The 19,804-nt window shown below is 42.4% G+C and overlaps 1 protein-coding gene across 1 annotated transcript; it reads left to right on the top strand.

Moving 5' to 3' along the window:
* Positions 1–1,745: 1,745 nt before the first annotated feature.
* On the top strand, positions 1,746–17,647 carry LOC308380302 (DENN domain-containing protein 3-like; the record flags this gene model as incomplete). Its single annotated transcript, XM_080857598.1, has 23 exons — positions 1,746–1,829; positions 1,923–2,196; positions 2,430–2,545; positions 2,878–3,005; positions 3,246–3,357; positions 3,501–3,620; positions 4,066–4,284; positions 4,383–4,498; positions 4,595–4,750; positions 5,020–5,116; positions 7,079–7,182; positions 7,285–7,454; positions 10,398–10,928; positions 11,782–12,041; positions 12,224–12,394; positions 12,801–12,930; positions 13,096–13,203; positions 13,951–14,090; positions 14,514–14,674; positions 16,293–16,432; positions 16,807–16,925; positions 17,102–17,239; positions 17,441–17,647. The coding sequence occupies 23 exons, from the start codon at positions 1,746–1,748 to the stop codon at positions 17,645–17,647; spliced, it is 3,801 nt and encodes a 1,266-aa protein (XP_080713724.1).
* Positions 17,648–19,804: the final 2,157 nt, after the last annotated feature.

The raw sequence follows: 19,804 nt of genomic DNA, 5'->3' as shown, positions 1-19,804 counted from the left end.
AAAGTTGTCTTCTTGATTTAGAACTAAAATAGAATAATCCTCTACCGTCATGTGATAACCTGTTGCTTTCTTTTGATGTGATACACATTTTTACTACTAAGTTGTAAGTAAAGTATGTCCTGTTCCGAGTTCATAATAATACTGTTTTGTTCGTGTAAGTCAGCAGTGTGCAAAGATGTTGCTTTTACGATTGTCCTGGTCTGAACAGGAAGCTAAATCTGTCCTCCTCATAACACTCATGAATGCAATTTACTTCTTGGATATCCTTTTGGCAAGGACATAGGCTACATAGACTGATTCTAACCTATTTGATTTTAGACTATGTTGCTGTTAAAAAAATCCTGGCTTTGGTTATCGACCTTTCATGCCTTTTAAAGAAGGACGTGCACGCGCAATTTAGCTGATGATTTTAGCTTGGGGTAAATTAACGAGAGGTTAAAATAAACTAGAAAATGCATTTCCTGAAGGAAATACCAGTGCATGAAATGCAAAGGTTAAGAAAGGAAGAAGAAAAGAAAGAAGAGTGAAAGAAGAAAGGAAAGAAGAGTGGAAGAAGGAAAGACAAAAGGAAAGAAGAGTGAAGAAAGGAGAGAAGAGTGGAAGAAGGAAAGAAGAAAGGAAAGAAGAGTGAAAGAAGGAAAGAAGAAAAGAAAGAAGAGTGAAGAAAGGAAAGAAGAGTGGAAGAAGGAAAGAAGAAAAGAAAGAAGAGTGAAATAATGAAAGAAGAAAGGAAAGAAGAGTGAAGGAAGGAAATAAGAGTGGAAGAAGGAAATAAGAAAAGAAAGAAGAGTGAAAGAAGGAAAGAAGAGTGTAAGAAGGAAAGAAGAGTGAAGAAATGAAAGAAAAGTGGAAGAAGGAAAGAAGAGTGGATGAAGGAAAAAAGAAAGGCAAGAAGAGTGGAAGAAGGAAAGAAAAATGGAAGAAGAAAATAAGAAAGGAAAGAAGAGTGGAAGAAGGAAAGAAGAGTGAACAAGAGTGGCTCTGGATGAAAAGATAAAGAGAGAGTGAAAATATTGAAAAAAGGAGATAAAAATGGAGTGAAGAAGAGAGATTGAGTGTGAGAGAAAGTTGACTGAGAGAGAAAGATGGAGAGAAAGATGGAGAGATGGAGAGAAAAAAAAGTAGAGAATGGAAGGTGTCTTAATGTTCCTAGTTACAGTTAAATTGAGAGGGACAGAGAAGAGGTTCCTTGGATTTGGCGCATGTGTCAGTGAAGCACAGGTGCAAGCCAGTTTAAAGACCCTATTATGATGTCATAATGGCCCAATGTAAGTCAATGGGAAAAATGTATATTCGTTTTTCTTTAATATCTTAAAAAGTATAAAGTTTAGAAAAGTGAAAAATACATAGCATACAACGTTTGAACGAAGTTTGAACGAAGTTTGAACGAAGTTTGTAAGTTAAGCGGTTCGAGCTGAATTAATCGCAGAAAAAGGTAAGAAGAAGAAGAAGAAGAAGAAGAAGAAAATGCCTATGAATAACAATACAGGGCATTTCATGCACTGTAATTAGCGCCCGTCGCCAGACGTGCTTGGCCTGTTCTCAATTAGCGAGCTAGTTAATCTCCAGTTGCGAGCTAAATTATTTATCTTAGCTTCAGTTGTACGCCGAACAGGGCCCAGATGCTATAGTTCCATACCTCACTACGTCGTGTTTCATTCTGATATCTGCTTCGTCCTCACACAAGGCTCTCCAGGCACATTACTATGTGACCCAGGGAGTAGGAGCACATACTCTAGCTTCAGATGGAGGACCACCTCCCCCCTGGGTTGCTTGTGGCCTGTGTCGTTGTGGGTGCAACAACTGATAAGCTAAAGGAGGCATATCAGGTAGAGGCAAAGTTACATCTGCAGTTTCACAATATGATCTTAGAACATTTGAGCCTGGTTGAATTCATACAAGGACTCCCATTTCTTTCCCAGAAGCATCTACAAGAGAGAAGAAGTGACTTTCCAGTATTAGAGGCTGAGGTTCTACAGGTCCATGTGCCCCCTTTTGTGTCAAAGGAGAAAACGACAGACTCTGTGGGACCATCAGCTTTCGGTAGGGTTCAACGTAGACGCTCCTTCATCAAGAAAAAGGAAAGACCAGCAGTGCCGCCGGGTGACTCTTCTCCTGGTGGGGATGAAGCTACGCAAGACATCAGTGTCCCTAAAGACATCGACCTCGTAGGCCTTCCACAGCTCTGCTTTCCTGGTAACGCTTTTGTGATAGCATTGAGTGTAACGTCCTGAGCAGTGATATAGTTAACTCTTAGTCAGTGACAGCCACAATCAAGTTTGCTCTTGCACTAAGAAACAGGTTTTCTTGGTTAGCATGACTCCAAGCACAAATACTTCCTTTACATAAATGTAGAACTAACATCAGATTTGCACTCAAGCTTTTTTCACTGTCTTTTTTTATGGTCGTGACTTGTATGTTCCTTTTAGGAGGTCTGACTGTTTGGAGTGAACCAAAAGAGCCAAGCTTTCATTTCCTAGTGTTCACTGATGTGTTTGGAAATCAAACCCATGGAGTGGTACTGCAGTACTGTAAACCAGTACAGGTGCGTGTCTTTTTACACTCTTTCTGTTTGTGAGATGTTATATAATGAAAAGTGAAACATTGGGCGGGGTATCTACTCCAGTGTTGTTTGGTGAGTGACGCCCCAACTGAAGTCTGTGCGCACACTCTGCAGTAGCCCATGGAGAAGTGAGTGGAGTAATACAGAAATGGAACAATGCACTTATTTGTTACAAGGAGATTGGACTTTTGCCGTGCGTGTTCTCAACTTAGCACTATTATGTCTTGAGTGTTGGAATGGGTGAGGAAGACTTTTTCTGTCACATTTCTCGTACTGAAGACGCTACATGGCAATAAACTCCTGTGTTTTCCCAGCTGTTTCAGGAGAGCTTTCGTCAGCAGAATGGCCACTGGTCTAAGGCTTCTATGCTCTACACAGCCTATGGTGTCTGTATAATATCAAAATACCCCTACTACAATGCCTTGAGGGATTGCCTGTCATGGTGAGATGAAATAGAATTTCATTTGAATGCTTCAAAAGTCAGCTAACTGTATCTTGTCTTCCACGGTCAGCTAACTGTATCTGGTCTTCCAAAGTCAGCTAACTGTATCTCGTCTTCCAAAATCAGCTTACTGTATCTTGTCTTCCAAAGTCAGCTAACTGTATCTTGTCTTCCAAAGTCAGCTAACTGTATCTTGTCTTCCAAGGTCAGCTAACTATCTTGTATTCCACTTGCATGCAGTCTTCTGAGTCAGCTGAAACATTGTCGGATAACGGAATTAGATCAACGTATGAAAGAATTCTCTGCCAAGCTTGCCCTGGTGCCCATTCCACCCCCTGGAGATCTTCATCTGGTTGGTTAATAATAATACAAATAATAATAATAATAATACAACTCTGAGAACGCCGAATGGATCCACGTTAATTGTCAATATAAAGTGGCAGCAGAAAAAAATGTGTGATCAGCAGGATATCTTCTGCATCTTGTCTTTGGCAGGTGTTTAACCTGAGCCCCCTGGTGATTGTGCTGCCTTCCAGGGAAGACAAACACCACCCTGTGGTTGATCTAGATATACACCTTCCATTTCTATGCTTTCAAACAAGGGAACTTTTACAGGTTTGACATTCTCAATTATAACTACAGAAACAGAAAAGCTTGCCTCAACTTTCTATATGCAAAGCCATTAAACAAGAACATTGCAGTAGGAAAGCCAAGTGTGTGTGTGTGTGTGCGTGTGTGTGTGTGTGTGTGTGTGTGTGTGTGTGTGTGTGTGTGTGTGTGTGTGTGTGTGTGTGTGTGTGTGTGTGTGTGTGTGTGTGTGTGGTGTGTGTGTGTGTGTGTGTGGCTGTGGCTGTGGCTGTGCTTACACACACACACACACACAATGTTGAAGTACTGCTAATATGCACTGTATGCCATTATTGTGTTGCTGGATGGAAATGACTACAATAGAACTGCACACTCTTTTGGACACTTACCCAGCCCCAAATTAACCACAATTTAAAAATAAAGAGTAACTTATCAGTCCCTGTTTTTTCGGACTCTTCTGTCTTGATCACAGATAATCACAGCCATCCTGGCAGAACGGCGGATCGTGTTCTTCTCCAGTGACTGGGCCCGGCTGACAGTGATGGCTGAGTGCTTCATGATCTACATCCATCCCCTGCAGTGGCAGCACCCGCTGGTGCCCACGCTCCCACACCAGATGCTGGACTTTGTCATGGCCCCCACCGCGTTCCTCATGGGCTGCCATCTCAGCCACTTTGAGGAGGTTTCTGCGGTAAACCTTTGAAATTGGTCTAATGTGTCCCATGATTAATCTCAAGGTTTCTAAACCTACTTAAGCCTGATGTAATGTTCTCCCCGTTCATTCTACAGGAAACGGATGACCTGATTTTAATCAACATCGATGATGGGACCGTGTCCTCTTCCAGCTCAGAGCTCAGTGACCTCCCGGCTGTGCCGTCAGCCGCAGCAGAGTGCTTCAGGACCCGGTAGGACACGTGTGCAGAGAGACCGCTCAGTCCTCAGTGGTGTTAAAGATGGCGGGTGGGAATGAGCGAGTGTGTGTGGTTGTATGTGTTGTGCAGGAGGAGAGGCCTTCAGCTTCACTATGACCTAGAGATCAGCCAGCAGGGCGGCAGCACTGCGGTGAATGAGCTGCGGGCACAGAGGCGCCTCTGGCAGCAGCGCCTCAACTGGGAGATCCAGAACATCACACTGGAGCTCATCGTCAACATCTTCAGGTCAGCGGCTGGTGATGAAGACAAAGGTGTTACATGCGGTGGCTCATTGGCTCAGGGCATTTTACAATTTAAACTGAAGCTGTGACAAGGATCATCACTCATGTTAGTTTGTACCCTATATCTTTGTACACTTAATATTTGTTTGTACAATTTATCTTTGTTTCGAATTCAACATTTATATCAGGATTTGAAGGTTGATTACAAATCCATTTTTTTTTAAATAAATCTAGCAGAATGCATTTTGAATGACCAAGTGCTTCTCTCCTCAGGGGTGTGGCTGATCATCTGAACTATGAGCACAGAGTCTTTAATAGTCAAGAATTCCTCAAATCCAGGGAGCCATTGGACCAGCCCTTTTATAAAGAGGTGAACACACACAATTTAGAGAAAGCTTCTCTCTTTCAGTTGTTTGGTCAATCACTCAGTCTCTTCCAACACTATATACAGTGGGGAAAATAAGTATTTGAACCTGATAGGTGAAAAATCACCCCAGTTACCTCAGGACTCCGGAGCTGCATGAAAGTATATTTATTAGACAGACAAACAACAACAATTGCAATTGGGCTCCCCTCCCAGCCGAGGCTGACAGTGAAGGCATGATAAACTCTTCGCACAAAGTTTATATAGTCAGAAGTTTAGCTTTGAGCAGGGATGATCACGTGGTGGATTTCTCACGTCCGAGGCTCCCTGTCTTGCAAGGGTGGCAGTTTTGCACAAGGTCGGAAGAAGCACAGTTCCTTTCTTATCTCCTCTGGTCTAAACATGCTCTTGTTCATATGCAGACTTAGTGGCACCTAATATTCTAGTTACACACACACAGAGAAAAGCTGTGCTCCTTCTTTCATAAGCACATAATTCATACAAGGAATATATTAATACAAGTCACTTGATTATTATATTCTTAAGTCATTAACAGTGTTTGGAAATAATCTCTATCAGAACCCCTACCGATTTCGCAAGTTTGGCCACTTGCAAAGAAATGTGTGATCTATAATTGTATTGCTAGGTGTATTTGTACAGTGAGAAACAGAATATCAACAAAAAAAATCAGAAAACTGCATTTTATAACATTTATGACTTTATTTGCATTTGATGCAAAAATTAAGTATTTGCAAACAGCAAGAATGCTGGCTCACAATGACCAGTTATGTGCCCAAGAAGCACACAGATTAGTCCTCATTTGGTATAACAAGGTACACCTGATCTCAACTGGTGACGTTTATAAAAGAAACCTGTCCAAAGAATCATACTTCAAGAGTTGTCCAAGGACGTCAGAGATAAGATTGTAGACCTGCACAAGGCTGGAATGGGCTACAAAACCATTGGCAAGCAGCTTTATGAGAAGCAGACAACTATTGGTGCGATTATTCGTAAATGGAAGCAACACCAAGCAAATGTAAATCGCTCTAGGTCTGGGGCTCCATGCAAGATATCGCCTCGTGCGGTATCAGTGATCATTCGAAAGGTGCAGAATAACCCCAGAACTACACAGGGGGAGCTTGTGAATGATCTCAAGGCAGCTGGGACCACAGTCACCAAGAAAACCATTGGCAACACACCACGCCGTAATATTTTGAAGTACTGCAGCACTCGCAAGGTCCCCCTGCTCAAGGATGCACATGTACAGGGCCTTCTGAAGTTTGCCATTGCACACTTGAATGATTCTAAGGAGGATTGGGAGAGAGAATGTGGTCAGATGATGCCAAAATCAAGCTCTTTGGCATCAACTCGACTTGCTGTGTTTGACGGGGGGGGGGAATGCTGAATATGACCCCAAGAATACATCATACCCACCATCAAGCATGGAGGTGGAAACATTATGCTTTGGGGCTGTTTCTCTGCCAAGGGTACAGGACGACTTCACCGCATCAAGGGCACTATGGATGGGGCCATGTAACGTGGAATATTGGGCTTTAACCTCATTCCCTCATTCCCTCCCATTGAAAACGCAACCTTAAAGTTTTAGAGAGGATCTGCAAAGAGGAGTGGACCAAAATCCCTCCTGAGATGTGTGTAAACCTGGTGACCAACTATAATAAACGTCTGACGTCTGTGCTTGCCAACAAGGGTTGTTCCACCAGGTACTTAGTCATTTTTTGTCAGTTTTGCTAGGGGTTCAAATACTTATTTTTTGCATCAAATGCAAATAAAGTCATAAATGTTATAAAATGCATTTTTCAGTTTTTTTTTGTTGATATTCTGTTTCTCACTGTTAATATACGCCTACCATTACAATTATAGATCACACATTTCTTTGCAAGTGGCCAAACTTGTGAAATCGCCAGGGGTTCAAATACTTATTTTCCCCACTGTATCTGCTTACGGCAGGTGTTGGAGGGTCATATTTTCCACATCTTTCTAAAAGATCGGTTGAATCGTAAGATGGATGCCTACACTCGCATGGAACAGAGCACTCGCTCTGAGGCCGAATGGTAGGTGTAATTATTGTGAGGGTAATCTTTATAAAGCAATTTCATAACCCCACTGCCAGAATTTTTCCCCCCACTTGACATTGAACTTTAAACTTTTCTCAGGAGACTTAAAGTCATGATTGACAATCTCCGTAGACCCACCATGAAGGAGATGGTGCGTAGGAGCAGCAGCTCAGAGAACTGTTCTCCCAAGAGGATGGGTACCAGTCTGCCCAATCTCAGAGAGGAGCGCCCCCTAGGCATCCTCAGACACACCTCAGTGATTGAGACGCGTAAGAGCACCACACTTCATATGCACAGTTGTCTCTTTTCGGCTGTTGTCGAGAAAAAAAAATCTGTTTCTGTTTATAGCAATATGGTTTCTGTTCGTATATGGGCCATTCTACCGAATTGGTAGTCAGGTCGGAAATATTTAGATTTGTTTTATGTTTTATTCCCAAAACTTTGTCCGCATGTATATTGTACCATATCTAAAGTTCACATATCTAGTTAAAGAACAGTACATTTTTATATTGTATTTTCAGAATGTGTTGGAATGTTTTTCCTCTTCCAAAAATTGTCACTACCGAAACATCACATTAACTATAGTAAAAAAGTATTATTATGACCGCCGCGCGACAGCTTTTTTTCTGTTTCTTCTTCTGTTTGCCGATTTTCTGTCAACGATTCCCGGGACACTGAAACACCGAGGTGCACGACATTTGGTGGGCATGTAGCCCCACTAGATGAGCGTGGAACCATTGAGTTTCGTTTTGATCCGTTGCACCCCTGTCGGACTGGACCCGTTTTAGAGAGGGTGGGGCGATCAGTTTTCTGTGAATAAGTCGAAAACCGTAGGGCTTAGGAGGACCACATTTTTTTTGAATGTTGGTCTTAAGGGGCCACGTCAACCATTCCACTACCACTTATTTCATGTATAGCGCCACGTAGTTACAAATGAAAAAGCAAAAATGGAGTGTTGTAAAACATTTTAATTGTAAGTTGACAAGGTCAGAACTGCACGAAATCGGAGGTGTGGGATCATTATGACACCTTCTGACTGCACGTTAAGTTTCGCGGAATTCCGTTCACGGGGGGCATGCAATAAATTGATTTATATGATTATACACGAACTGGCCTGTAGGTGGCGCGACACAGTTTTCTTTGAATATCCCGAGAACTGTAGGGCCTTGGAGGGCCAAATTGTTCTTGTATGTTTGTGTTAAGGGGCCATGTCAACCCATACCATAACCAGTCATTACATGTATAGCACCACCTAGATAAAAATTAAAAAGCAAAAATGAGGTGTTTTTATCGAATATATGTCAAAGTGCTCGGAAAATTACCAAATTTGCCAGGGACATCAAGCATGACCGCATAACCGTCAAGCATAACCGTCCATCTTCGGTAGAGTTTTTGTCCATGGATGAAGCAAAATGGCTCTGTAGCGCCCCCTAGAACATTGCAAAAACCCCTGCGCATTGGGGTTATTTTGGCGTAGCTTGACGGAATTCGGTACACGTCTTCATCATGCTTGGACGCACCAAAAAGTCTCTTGACGCCATGATGGCAGGTCCACAGAAAGTCGGCCATTTTGAGTGGAAGATGCGTTTTGGCGGTGTTTGCACACCTCGCATCTGATCGAACTCCTCCAACAGCTTTAATGGTAACGCCTTGAAATGTGGTCCGGCTACTCCTCAGCCATGAGCGACTAAAAGTTGTATTGGATTTTCTCATTAGTCGGAAGGTGTGGTCGTGGCAGACCCTCAAACTTTGCCAACGTGTTAGTGCTTGCCACAAAACACAAAGTCAATTATAACTCAATCGCATAATTGTCAAAGTGCTCGAAAAATTACCAAATTTGCCAGGGACATCAAGCCTGTAACCGTCCATCTTCCGTACAGTTTTTGTCCATGGATGGAGCAAAATGGCTCTGTAGCGCCCCCTAGAACATTGCAAAAAAACCTGTTCATTGGGATTATTTTGGCGTAGCTTGACGGATTTCGCTACACGTCTTCATCATGCTTGGACGCACCAAAAAGTCTCTCAGCGCCATGGTGGCAGGTCCACAGGAAGTCGGCCATTTTGAGTGGAAGATGCGTTTTGACGGCGTTTGCACACCTCGCATCTGATCGAACTTCTTCGACAAATTTAATGGTAACGCCTTGAAATGTGGTCAGGTCACTCTTCAGCCCTGGGCGACTAAAAGTTATATTGGATTTTTAAGTCGGAAGGTGTGGGCGTGGCAGACCCTCAAACTTTGCCAACTTGCCAGTGCTTGCCACAAAACACAAAGTCTCTACTCTATAACTCTTGCGAACATTGTTTGATCCAGAGAAAATGTCTTAGGGTGGACGCTGGCCCGAACCCGTACATATGCCTGTACATATGCCTGACTGATATCACCTATAGCGCCACCTGTTGGTGGTTGGAAACTTCACTTTGTTTCCACACCTCTTTATGTGACCTGTTTTAACAAACTACATTGCAAAAGAAAAATATACCAAAACAATCCACAAAAAAGTAGTACACAAAACATTACATTACCAAATCATCAAAATCTATCACAAATAATTCCTTTAATACATAAAAATGAAACGCAAACCAATTTACACACACAAAACACATAAAAACACACAAACACACTGACAACCATGACTCATTCTGTGTTACAACCTACTGAACTGTTTGGCGGTCATATTTTGTAACGCTTTGCGTTACGTCTAGTTATTGACCTGTTCAGATTGTGTTTATTCCAAGTTTTGTTTAAACCCAATCATAAAGATCTTTGAAATTAGATCATTAAAAAAAATTAAAAAAAATGAAAAAAGGTTATTTACAGGAATTGAAATTTAGATGTCAGGGTTGGGGACAGCTACTTCCCAATAGAAAGTACCCTATAAATGATGATTTTGTATATATTTAGCTTATCACTATCTCATTTAATGCATTGGGTTTATATAGACCATAACATTTTCTCAGTAAATATCTATGCCTATATGCTTAATTGTTTTGTAAATAGTTTTTATTGTTGAGGGACCACACTTTACAGGAATTCGGTAGAATGGCCCATATTCTTATTTATTGTGTGAATATTTAGGAATGGAGCTATTGAACAGTCCTAGTATAAAAGACATTTTCTATTTTTTCATGTCATATAAAATATGATGGGAGAGAATAGTACACTGAACAATGACCCAAATCATCTTATGTTTACATCTTGTGTTTTTATCCAGCTCTGAAGATCCGTCAAAAACATGTCAAGCAATTCAAGCTACCAGATTTCCACCCTCATTTGTCCTCCCAGTATGTGCAGGATTACTATACTGACCTGGTCGGGCTGCTGGGCAAAGCCATTTCCTTCACGCCTCGTGAGAACTCCTACCTGCTGGCTCGCTACTACTACCTGCGTGGTGTGGTAAACACAATGTGTACCCGCAGGCTGGATGCCCTCAGCGACTTTCAGAACCTAAACCACACCGATGTAGAGATTTTCCCCGCTGAGCTGGTGAGGGCATTGGTGGATTCGCTCCAGCATGAGGAGCAAGAACAGGTAGACCGCCGGCCGGAGCTCAAACGCCTGGTCTGTAGGGTTAAGAGTAGTGAGACCGGGGAGGTCACTGTCCAGCCCACTGATGACCACGTCAAGAAGTTTAAGATGCCAAAGACTCACATGCCACTGGAGAGCTTCGTCAAGCACATTCAGGAGTCGGGTATCGTCAGAGATGTGGGCACCATCCATCGCTTGTTTGATGCACTTAGTGTTGGTACGGCAAAAAAAATGTTTTACCTTACATATTAGTGTCAGTGGCAAGTAGTTGTGATGTAATCGAATATGTAGACGGGCCTTCAAGAGATACTGTTGCATTACAAGCCTGTCCAAAAGCTGCCATGTCTTGAAATCTATCAGCAACGTGTAGTTTAACGAAAGGGCAGTGTGATGGTAGATTTCTAATGAGTGCTCTCTAGAAAGGGCAGTGTGATGGTAGATTTGTAATGAGTGCTCTCTAGAAAGGGCAGTGTGATGGTAGATTTCTAATGAGTGCTCTCTAGAAAGGGCAGTGTGATGGTAGATTTCTAATGAGTGCTCTCTAGAAAGGGCAGTGTGATGGTAGATTTCTAATGAGTGCTCTCGCAAGTACACAAAAGAACGTCAGACATTGTATGTCCTCATCCATTTATTCATCTTCACAGTTAAAGATCAGGAGCCTGCAGAGCAAACGGCTTCCAAATCATGCTTTTACATTCCCTCCACTCTGGGTGGTAAGCAAGCACATCGTTGCAGTTTCACAGGCTACCACACCCTTGCTTTGTGCAGTGTGCCAGGTCTAAACAGCTGTGTGTTAACCTGCTTACATCCTTCTGTTGGGAAGCTTACTATACGTATGTTTCATGGGAAGGTGTTAGAAGGAGTGCTGGATTGCTGCATGACTCTTAGTGGTGACCACCTGCAAGGCTCTGCAGTGTCTCTGTGAGATTTCCTTCTCTCAGGGACATGATCTGCAGGCCATTATATCACATGGTGAAGGCTTGGTGAACTCATGTTGACAATGGGTGAGTTGAAAAGTTGTTCTTCTTTGTTTCATCAAACAGCCTTAACGGACACTTTTGTGTTTTAAGGCCCGCAAAAAGAGGTGGATCCAAACGTGTTCCGCCTCTTCTACACCTTCTGGAAGGAGATGGAAGCTGAAGCTCAGGATGTGCACCTGCCGGCTGAAGTGATAGAACAGCTGAACAACAATGAGTGTGTGTATAAAATCTCCTGCTCGGTGAAGACTAACTATGGTGTGGGCAAGATTGCCATGACCCAAAAGCGACTCTTCCTACTTCCTGACGGACGGAGAGGATTTGTAGACATCACTAAGTTCAGAGATATAGTGGTAGGTACTGTGCATTCACTAGTGTCACCACATAAGTGTCGTCTATTCTTCTAATACTTATGGGGAAATGGAGAGTGTCTCTGTGATCTCTGTCCTCACTGAAAGGGAATCCCCCTGAATTCAGTGAATTCCCTTTGTTGGACTATGATGATAGAATGGTAGAATGTTTGTCTCCAAAACAGGAAGTGAAAATCTCTTCAGCTCAGTTCCTGCTTTTGCGTATCCCATCACTGAGGATCAAGAGCAACCTGAAAAAAGAAGTCTTTGAGGCCAACCTCAAGTCAGAGTGTGACCTCTGGAGCTTGATGATTAAAGAGATGTGGGCTGGTAGGAAGATGGCCGATGATCACAAGGTATTTTTCGCTTCCTGTAGACTTCACGATGGCTGATGAAGGCTCTTCTAAACAGATGTATTTGGAGGAAGATCTCACCCTGACCAAGCTGCAGCCAGTACACTATCTCAGTTGCAAATGACTGGTGTTTCTAGATACTTCCAGTGGAAAACACAGATCACAGGTCATACTGTGTCTTAAGCTAAGGCTAACAGGATATCCCCACCGCTGCCTCTCTTTAAGAGAACATACTGTGTTCTCTGGCACTAACAGTTGGCTCATCTAGGGGGTTATTAAGTCCTGATGGCAAAAAAAAACAATGACCCGAAACAATAACAGATTCCAATACCTTACCAGGTTGTATTTGTCAAGGCTTCTCATATCTGTAGAATTTGCGTCTTTATTGCATGTCCACATGTGATTTCAGGATCCCCAGCACATGCAACAGGCCCTCACTAATGTCCTCCTCATGGACACTGTGGTCGGCTGTCTTCAATCTCAGAAAGGCATATCAGCAGCTTCTAAACTGGCTTATTATGACAGGCTCAAACATGAGGGTATGTATGCTTTCCACATTCCTCAGCAAGATCTGTTAGAATGGCATGTTGATTTGAATCTGTTATGTAGGCAGCCTCCAATAAGCAGGGGAATGGCTGTGTGCGCGTGTGTGTGTGCGTTCTGAATACAGTTTGATTGTGTGTTTTTCCACTATGGCCTATCAGTGCCGTCGGCTGTTCCAAAGACAACATCTGACACTCTGAAGCACAGGATAAACCCCTCCCTTCATCTGCCTTCCCAGCAAACAGTGGATGTGTTACTCTATACTCCAGGTATGGGAACATTGTGGACGGAAACGTGTTATATATTCCATGTTTATCTCAAGGTAGTTGTGGTGGAGCCCTTAACCTCAGCAAATCATCAGCCATGGATCAACATTGGAAAAACATCACACTCTGGATATGTTTAATACATGGAGTTTTGTATGCAAGTGAATGTTTCATGGTAGATACCTGGAGAGTTTATCTTGGCTTTGACTGTTCAGGGCAGTTCAGCAAATGTTTTCCTGGATGGTCACATGCTTGCATGATGGAGCACGGTGCTAAAATTGACCAATTTGCATTAGTGACACAGCTGATCTGGGAACAAGAGGTGCATTGAGTCCCCTTGGCCCAAATGCTGCAAATTCACTCCTGGAACAGAACCAGGACCATGCTTAGTGGATCTCCAGTTCCTGGGCTTGCTGGAGAGACTAACTCTCAACACCACCGTCAGGGTTAAGAAAATGCCAATAAAAGTGTTTGTCAAGCTCTTACTGGATTGTGCAATCTTCGAGCGTAGCCTGTTTGTGTCCATGTTGTTTTCCATAAGTTTATTGAGCTCCTTCATCCGACCTGCGATTTTAACTTTAAAATTGAGTTGTGAACATTTATGCTTTATACTGACATTAGTGGTACTTGATTATCATGTAAAAACGTTTGGGTCAGGACTGATAAAGAGCTAGCCAGAATGTTTGTTTTCTCTGGCTAAGCGTGGGAGTGCCAGTTTTTCAGACTGTTTTCCCCCTGTTCCACCTGCAGGCCAGCTGGAAAAGTCTGACATAGACGGGGAGGGGAACCCTAAACTGTGGTGTGCTCTGAGCCACGGGAGGGTGGTGGTGTTTGATGCAGCCAGCTGGTCCATGCAGCAGAACGGGATTCAAGTGGGGGCACTGCGTCTGGTTCGTCACTCACAGACACAACTGTCACAGCAGTCACAACAGACACTACAGACACTACAGACACAACACACATGGTGATCAAGAACAGTGATCCTTACAAAGAGGAAGCGGCTCCTCTCACTGATTCTTTATTTAGACTCCTGTGCACGACGGCATTTTTAGAGACAGTCATAAACCCAAGGACGGGAGAACATGTCCTGTTTAGTAATCGGGAAGAACAGGAAAGCTTATTTCAGTGGCGATGAAAAGACAGGAGAGGAGGAATGGAGTTTCTGAGATTCAGAAAGGGTTTTGATTGTAAAAAAGAGTCACCAATGTTGCCACCTGGTGGTAACGTTATTTTCTGGATGCCAACTAAAGTATGTTCACATGATGTAAGAATAAAAGTTGCTCCTGTCATCACCCTTCTGTTGGGGCCCTCAGAGCTGCATGCTTGGACTGGACCAGGAGCAGGTATGGATTGGCTCTCAGGATTCCACCATCTACATCATCAACGCGTGCAGCATGTCTTGCCACAAGCAGTTGACTGAACACCGGGGTGAAGTCACAGATTTAGTCCTGGAGGACAGACAGGATGCATACAGGTGACTTGCATTGATGGAGACCATTTAGCCAATAAATGAAGGCACTGCAAATATCACTTGAAATCTGATTCATGGAAGAGATATGTGTTCGCAATCTTTCATAACTGTTTATGATAAATCCTCACACTCTGAAACTGATATGCAACAAGTTGAAGAATCATGAATGCGATACAACAATCCAATTCAACTATTCTATGCTGCATTACTCCCACTATCAGTCACCAGGGGGCAGTATCACACATGCATTGCATGCAGAAATCCAACATGACTGACCCACTACAAAATAGTGTAGCAAGCCTAGGATCAAGCCTAGCATCTTCTAGAGCAGGGGTCTTCAACGTTTTTCAGGCCGGGGACCCCCAAACTGATGGCGAGATGAGCAGGGACCCCATACTATATAAATTGCATAACATTTTGTTTATAATATACTGGGCCTAGTGCCAAATAAACATAGCTACCCTATTATTGTGTATTCAATAATAAGCTATTCAAATAATACAAAGGTTAATATATTCATTAACATTTTAATTTTTTAACATTGAATTTAACCTAACATTTTTGAACAACGAATTTAACTTAACCTTTTTTAACATTGAATTTAATTTAACATTTAACAACATTAAAGGTACAGGGTGGCCGTGCCACTGCCATTTATAAACATACATCTTGCAAACAACTCTGAGCTAACAATTAATAACAACTTATTAAAATAATTCACAGATATATGTTTTTATTTCATCATACATAAAAAAGGGACAGTGAATCCTCAAGCATCTGTCGATGGCACACATCCTCCCACATTAGTGAGATGTATCTTCTGGATCCAACGGATGACGGAGGAGGAGTCTGGCGCATGGATTTGTGTTGACAACATAGATGTTATAGTGAGATTGACAGGTCAACAAACCAATCACACCACTAGCAAGTTGTTAAGATTGTAGGTATTAGCATGCTAACATTAGCTAGGGGGCTCATACACCTTGCAAATCCTCTCAGACTTATTTTTCAGTTACAATTAACATTTTTTGACCTTGTACAGTGTCTATTTCTCTTTATTTTTTATTTTTTTTTTTAAATCTAAGCCAAAAAATGTCAAACTAACAATTTATAGACCAACAAGACCAGCTATGGAGTTTGGTCCGCCATCTTTTATTTTTGATCTTCGCGCTCTTTAGACTTGAGCAGAAACGCGATCTGATTGGCTAGTGCCTGTGCTGTCATTTGCATGAAAGGTGCTGTGAGTGAACCGGCGCCCAGTTTGAAAGAGCTCCTGTGGGTAGCTGAATGTGTGCATTGGACTGAAAGATAACATCTTCTCGGTCAATGTATACGTTTGCTACAATATGTTGGATTTACGTTAATGTAATTTTAAAGGGAATAAATACAATTCTGATTCGGAAGACATTTAAATTTGTGGAAAAAAAATTGGTTGAATTTTTATTTATTTTTTGAAATATAAAAAAAAATCTCATCAACCAAAGATTTTGCGACCCCCCTGCAGTACCTTCGCGGACCCCCTGTTGAAGACCCCTGTTCTAGAGAGTTCTATATGCATGCCCGGCAATGTGAATATACATTTCCATGGTAGTTGCTGACTGTTATCATCATCTTCTCACAGCCAAACCTTAGCTTACTCATGCAGTCTTGATGGCATGGTTATTGTGTGGGATGTGTCTACCCTGAAGATGAGAAGGCAGTTTCATCTGAGCTGTCACAAACTCACCTCCATGCAGCTGTACAACAGAACACTGTGGTGCTGTAAGTATCTGATCCGCAGAACAGCAGAACACTGGTGCTGTAAGTGATTTTGTTAGGCACTTTGCTGTGATATCACACATCACTTCCCAGGGACTTGGTCTTTGATACTGCCTTAATGTACTATTACCCAGTGACTTACTACTACTACTATCCAGATGGTAGTTTAAACTATTATGATTAGTGTTTATGTCTGTTTCTTTCAAGCCAGTCCAGTTAATTTGATACCTTAACATCATTCAACATTTTGTTCACATGCTTGGTATTAGTATCATATAGATTAGGATTAAGAAGTAGTTGATAATATATTGTAATACAACTCATAGTGTGTACATTGTCCTATCAGTCAAGCAATCTTGTTTTATTATGTGTGACAGGTGCCAATGACTGCATCATGGAGCTGAGGAAGACCGGAGCAGTGCAGCGGAAGATCAGCCTGCTCCAGGATCCCACAACCCCTCCTTCACCTTTCAATGGGTTTATTGTCTACTTAGAGGTCTGCACCATTGTCTATACAGCTGTAGTGTGTTCTTAAGGAGTACTTTTCCACTCTTACTAGCAAGGAAGCCCCAACAAACTCCTGTCAGTTTTGAGGTGTGCTGTATGTATGTATGTATGTATAGTACACAGATGAGATTTGTTACATGTTCCACTGCGCCCTTATCTACTCAGAGGGATCAGATATGGACCAGTCATGTGGATTCGTCTGAATTGTGTGTGTGGCACTCTGGAAATCTGGAGAAGCCTGCACAGAGGGTACAGCTGCCTGACAGTGCTAGAGTCAGCTCTATGCTCAAGGTCAAGAACCAGGTGGGTGGGTGGGCTTAGTTTACTCAGACCTCATGGATCCTAAAGAAAACTAGTATTCTTGATACTCACTTAAGCATCATTTGAAGATGACGTGTTCAAGGATTGAGTTAGTGCTTTAAAATAGCATCTGTGTTTATTATCATTTCAGGGGGGGATGCAAAGATGAACACTGATCACTGATCTTTTTCTTCATTACTCCAGATCTGGGTTGGCTGTCGGAGCTTAAGTGAGAACCAGAGTGGGATGGTGGGGAAGATCTTTGTGGTGGATGTGGCCCAGGCTGTGGTGGAGAAGGAGCTGCTTGCTCACACAGACAGTGTCCAGGCACTCTGCTCAGCTGAGGACCGCTACGTGCTGAGTGGCTCTGCCTGTCTGGACGGCAAGATCGCCATCTGGAAAGTAGAGTAGAAGACTCACATGTCAGCAGTAGCTCTGACTCCCAATGCCTCTCTTCAGTGCAGTTTCACAGGAAACATCTGGACATGAATGTTGGACACAAACAGTTGTACTGATGAGGGTCACTCTGCTAAGGGAAGCCCATTGCCTCTGTTCTCAGCATTCGACCTGACTGTCAGACTGCATGACCAAAACTGGACTTGGACTCCTGGTGAGGTCTCCTCCAAATGATGAGGCCTTAATTGTATCATCTTCTACTGTATTGTTCTAATTAAAAAGTATTACTAGCTACCCTTATTTTATTTCATTTTAAATCAGTAATTTATAATAAATGGATTTGTTAACAGCCAGAATGTATTTGAATTATTTAGATATGGATCAGTTTGTACAAGCTTAAAGTTAAATAAAACACAGCAGTGTGTAATGATTCATATAGTCTATGATATTGGTATAACTGATTGGATATAATATCACATTTTGAAGAAAGATAATTCAATATTCTTCTCAATCTTTGGACCAACGTTATCACTTCAGCATCATTGTAGTAATTTTGTCAGTCCCATACTATTTGAACAGTTGAACAGTGTGTAATTGTGTGCCTTCTGTAATGCAGTGCATTCCAAACGCCCATGAGGATGGCTGCGATTCGGCCCCCAGTGGGAGATGTGGGTGGTTGTCCCACAGTTGTACTGACGTGACGTGTGTGTGTGTGTGTGTGTGTGTGTGTGTGCGTGCGTGTGTGTGTGTGTGTGTGTGTGTGTGTGTTGGTGTTGGTGTATGCCTGTCTGTGAGTGTTTATTACAGAGGAATGTTTGGGGATGTGCCCTGTAACAATGAAGATACACATCTCAGTTCTCTTGTAGTTTGTGTGGGTGTTGTAATATAGGCCTGTGTAGAATTCTGCGACTGCTGGGCATGGCAGCTCTGCAATCTCATGTGATTTGAATTTAGTTCTGAGCCATTTCAAGTGAGTTATTTTGATACAGTTGATAGATTTTTATCATGCCCAGGATTTATCACATTTTGTCCTGAGAGTGGCCAGTTTCAAGGACCACCAGACTATAGGCACTGAGTTCACACCCTGATGACCACTCAACAGAATTCATTAAGGGCGTTCCTCCTTGGTTGGCCAGGGTTACTGTGCGTCAGCCATATTGAAACAATCATCCCAGGATGCAGTGCCGTGGTGACAGTGGAAACAGGAGGGAGAGAGTGTATCTGGCTGAGTAGACGGAGGAGGAAGACCCCACAGAGCCTAGGAACTACACAGGATTTAAGCGTTTTTGCGGGAAATTGGAACTGTAGTCAAAGAGATCATTTGTTGACTTATATTTTGCAGGGTAAAGGTACGTTTTGTGATGCTCACGCAACATGTTTAATTTTTATGCCCTAGAATAATGTAATCATTTAAATGTTAGCGTGTTAGCATGGTGGCTACGGAGATGGTTAGCGCAGATCCGTTAGCTGGGAGTGATGATATTTTGCTGACTCGCATAGCAATGTATGCGTTGTGAATTATTGCAAGTCTGCCGCAGCAATTGACAGCCATTATGAAACGGCACGAAGAGGTTACCATAGTGTTACTGTCAGCTGGTGTGTTTACTGTGTTGCAGAGCTAAAAGTGTTATGCCATGCCGAATCACACCTAAGGTTCCTAGCCTTTTCCACACCTTTGGTTGCATGTTGTTGGACTTTGTGTTTTACCGATTGCGCTGTCTTCCCAATGGCTTTTACAACTCTGAATGCCTAGCTTTCGTGTGAAATTAAGCACTATTATCATCTGGCAAGAGTCCGGTTTTGATGCTGGTGCATAGAACAAAACGAGTTATTTATTCAGAATGCGGGGATGGGACACATTGTTTCCTGAGCATAACAGTGGGAAGGCTACATTGTTTCATTGAAACGTCATTTTTAGATTAATATCTTACTGTTATATGTGTTATCCCTCTATAAATTCACATAACTACAGTACATTTGTTTGTGTTTTCATTCTGCTCTACGTTGTATGATTGTTGCCTTGATGGGCTACATTGTGCACTAGAACGTTTTGTTTTAAAGTTTGCCAAAGGGGAGACCGAGCAAATGCCTGGGGTTACCCTGAAAATTACCACTTTAATGATTTTTTTTTTTTTTTTTTAAATGAGTCGGAAATTTAAAGCAAATGTGTTG

This window comes from Sprattus sprattus (genome assembly GCF_963457725.1).
Source record: "Sprattus sprattus genome assembly, chromosome: 19".
Classification (NCBI taxonomy): domain Eukaryota; kingdom Metazoa; phylum Chordata; class Actinopteri; order Clupeiformes; family Clupeidae; genus Sprattus; species Sprattus sprattus.
This window is presented reverse-complemented; position numbering and strand designations above follow the sequence as displayed.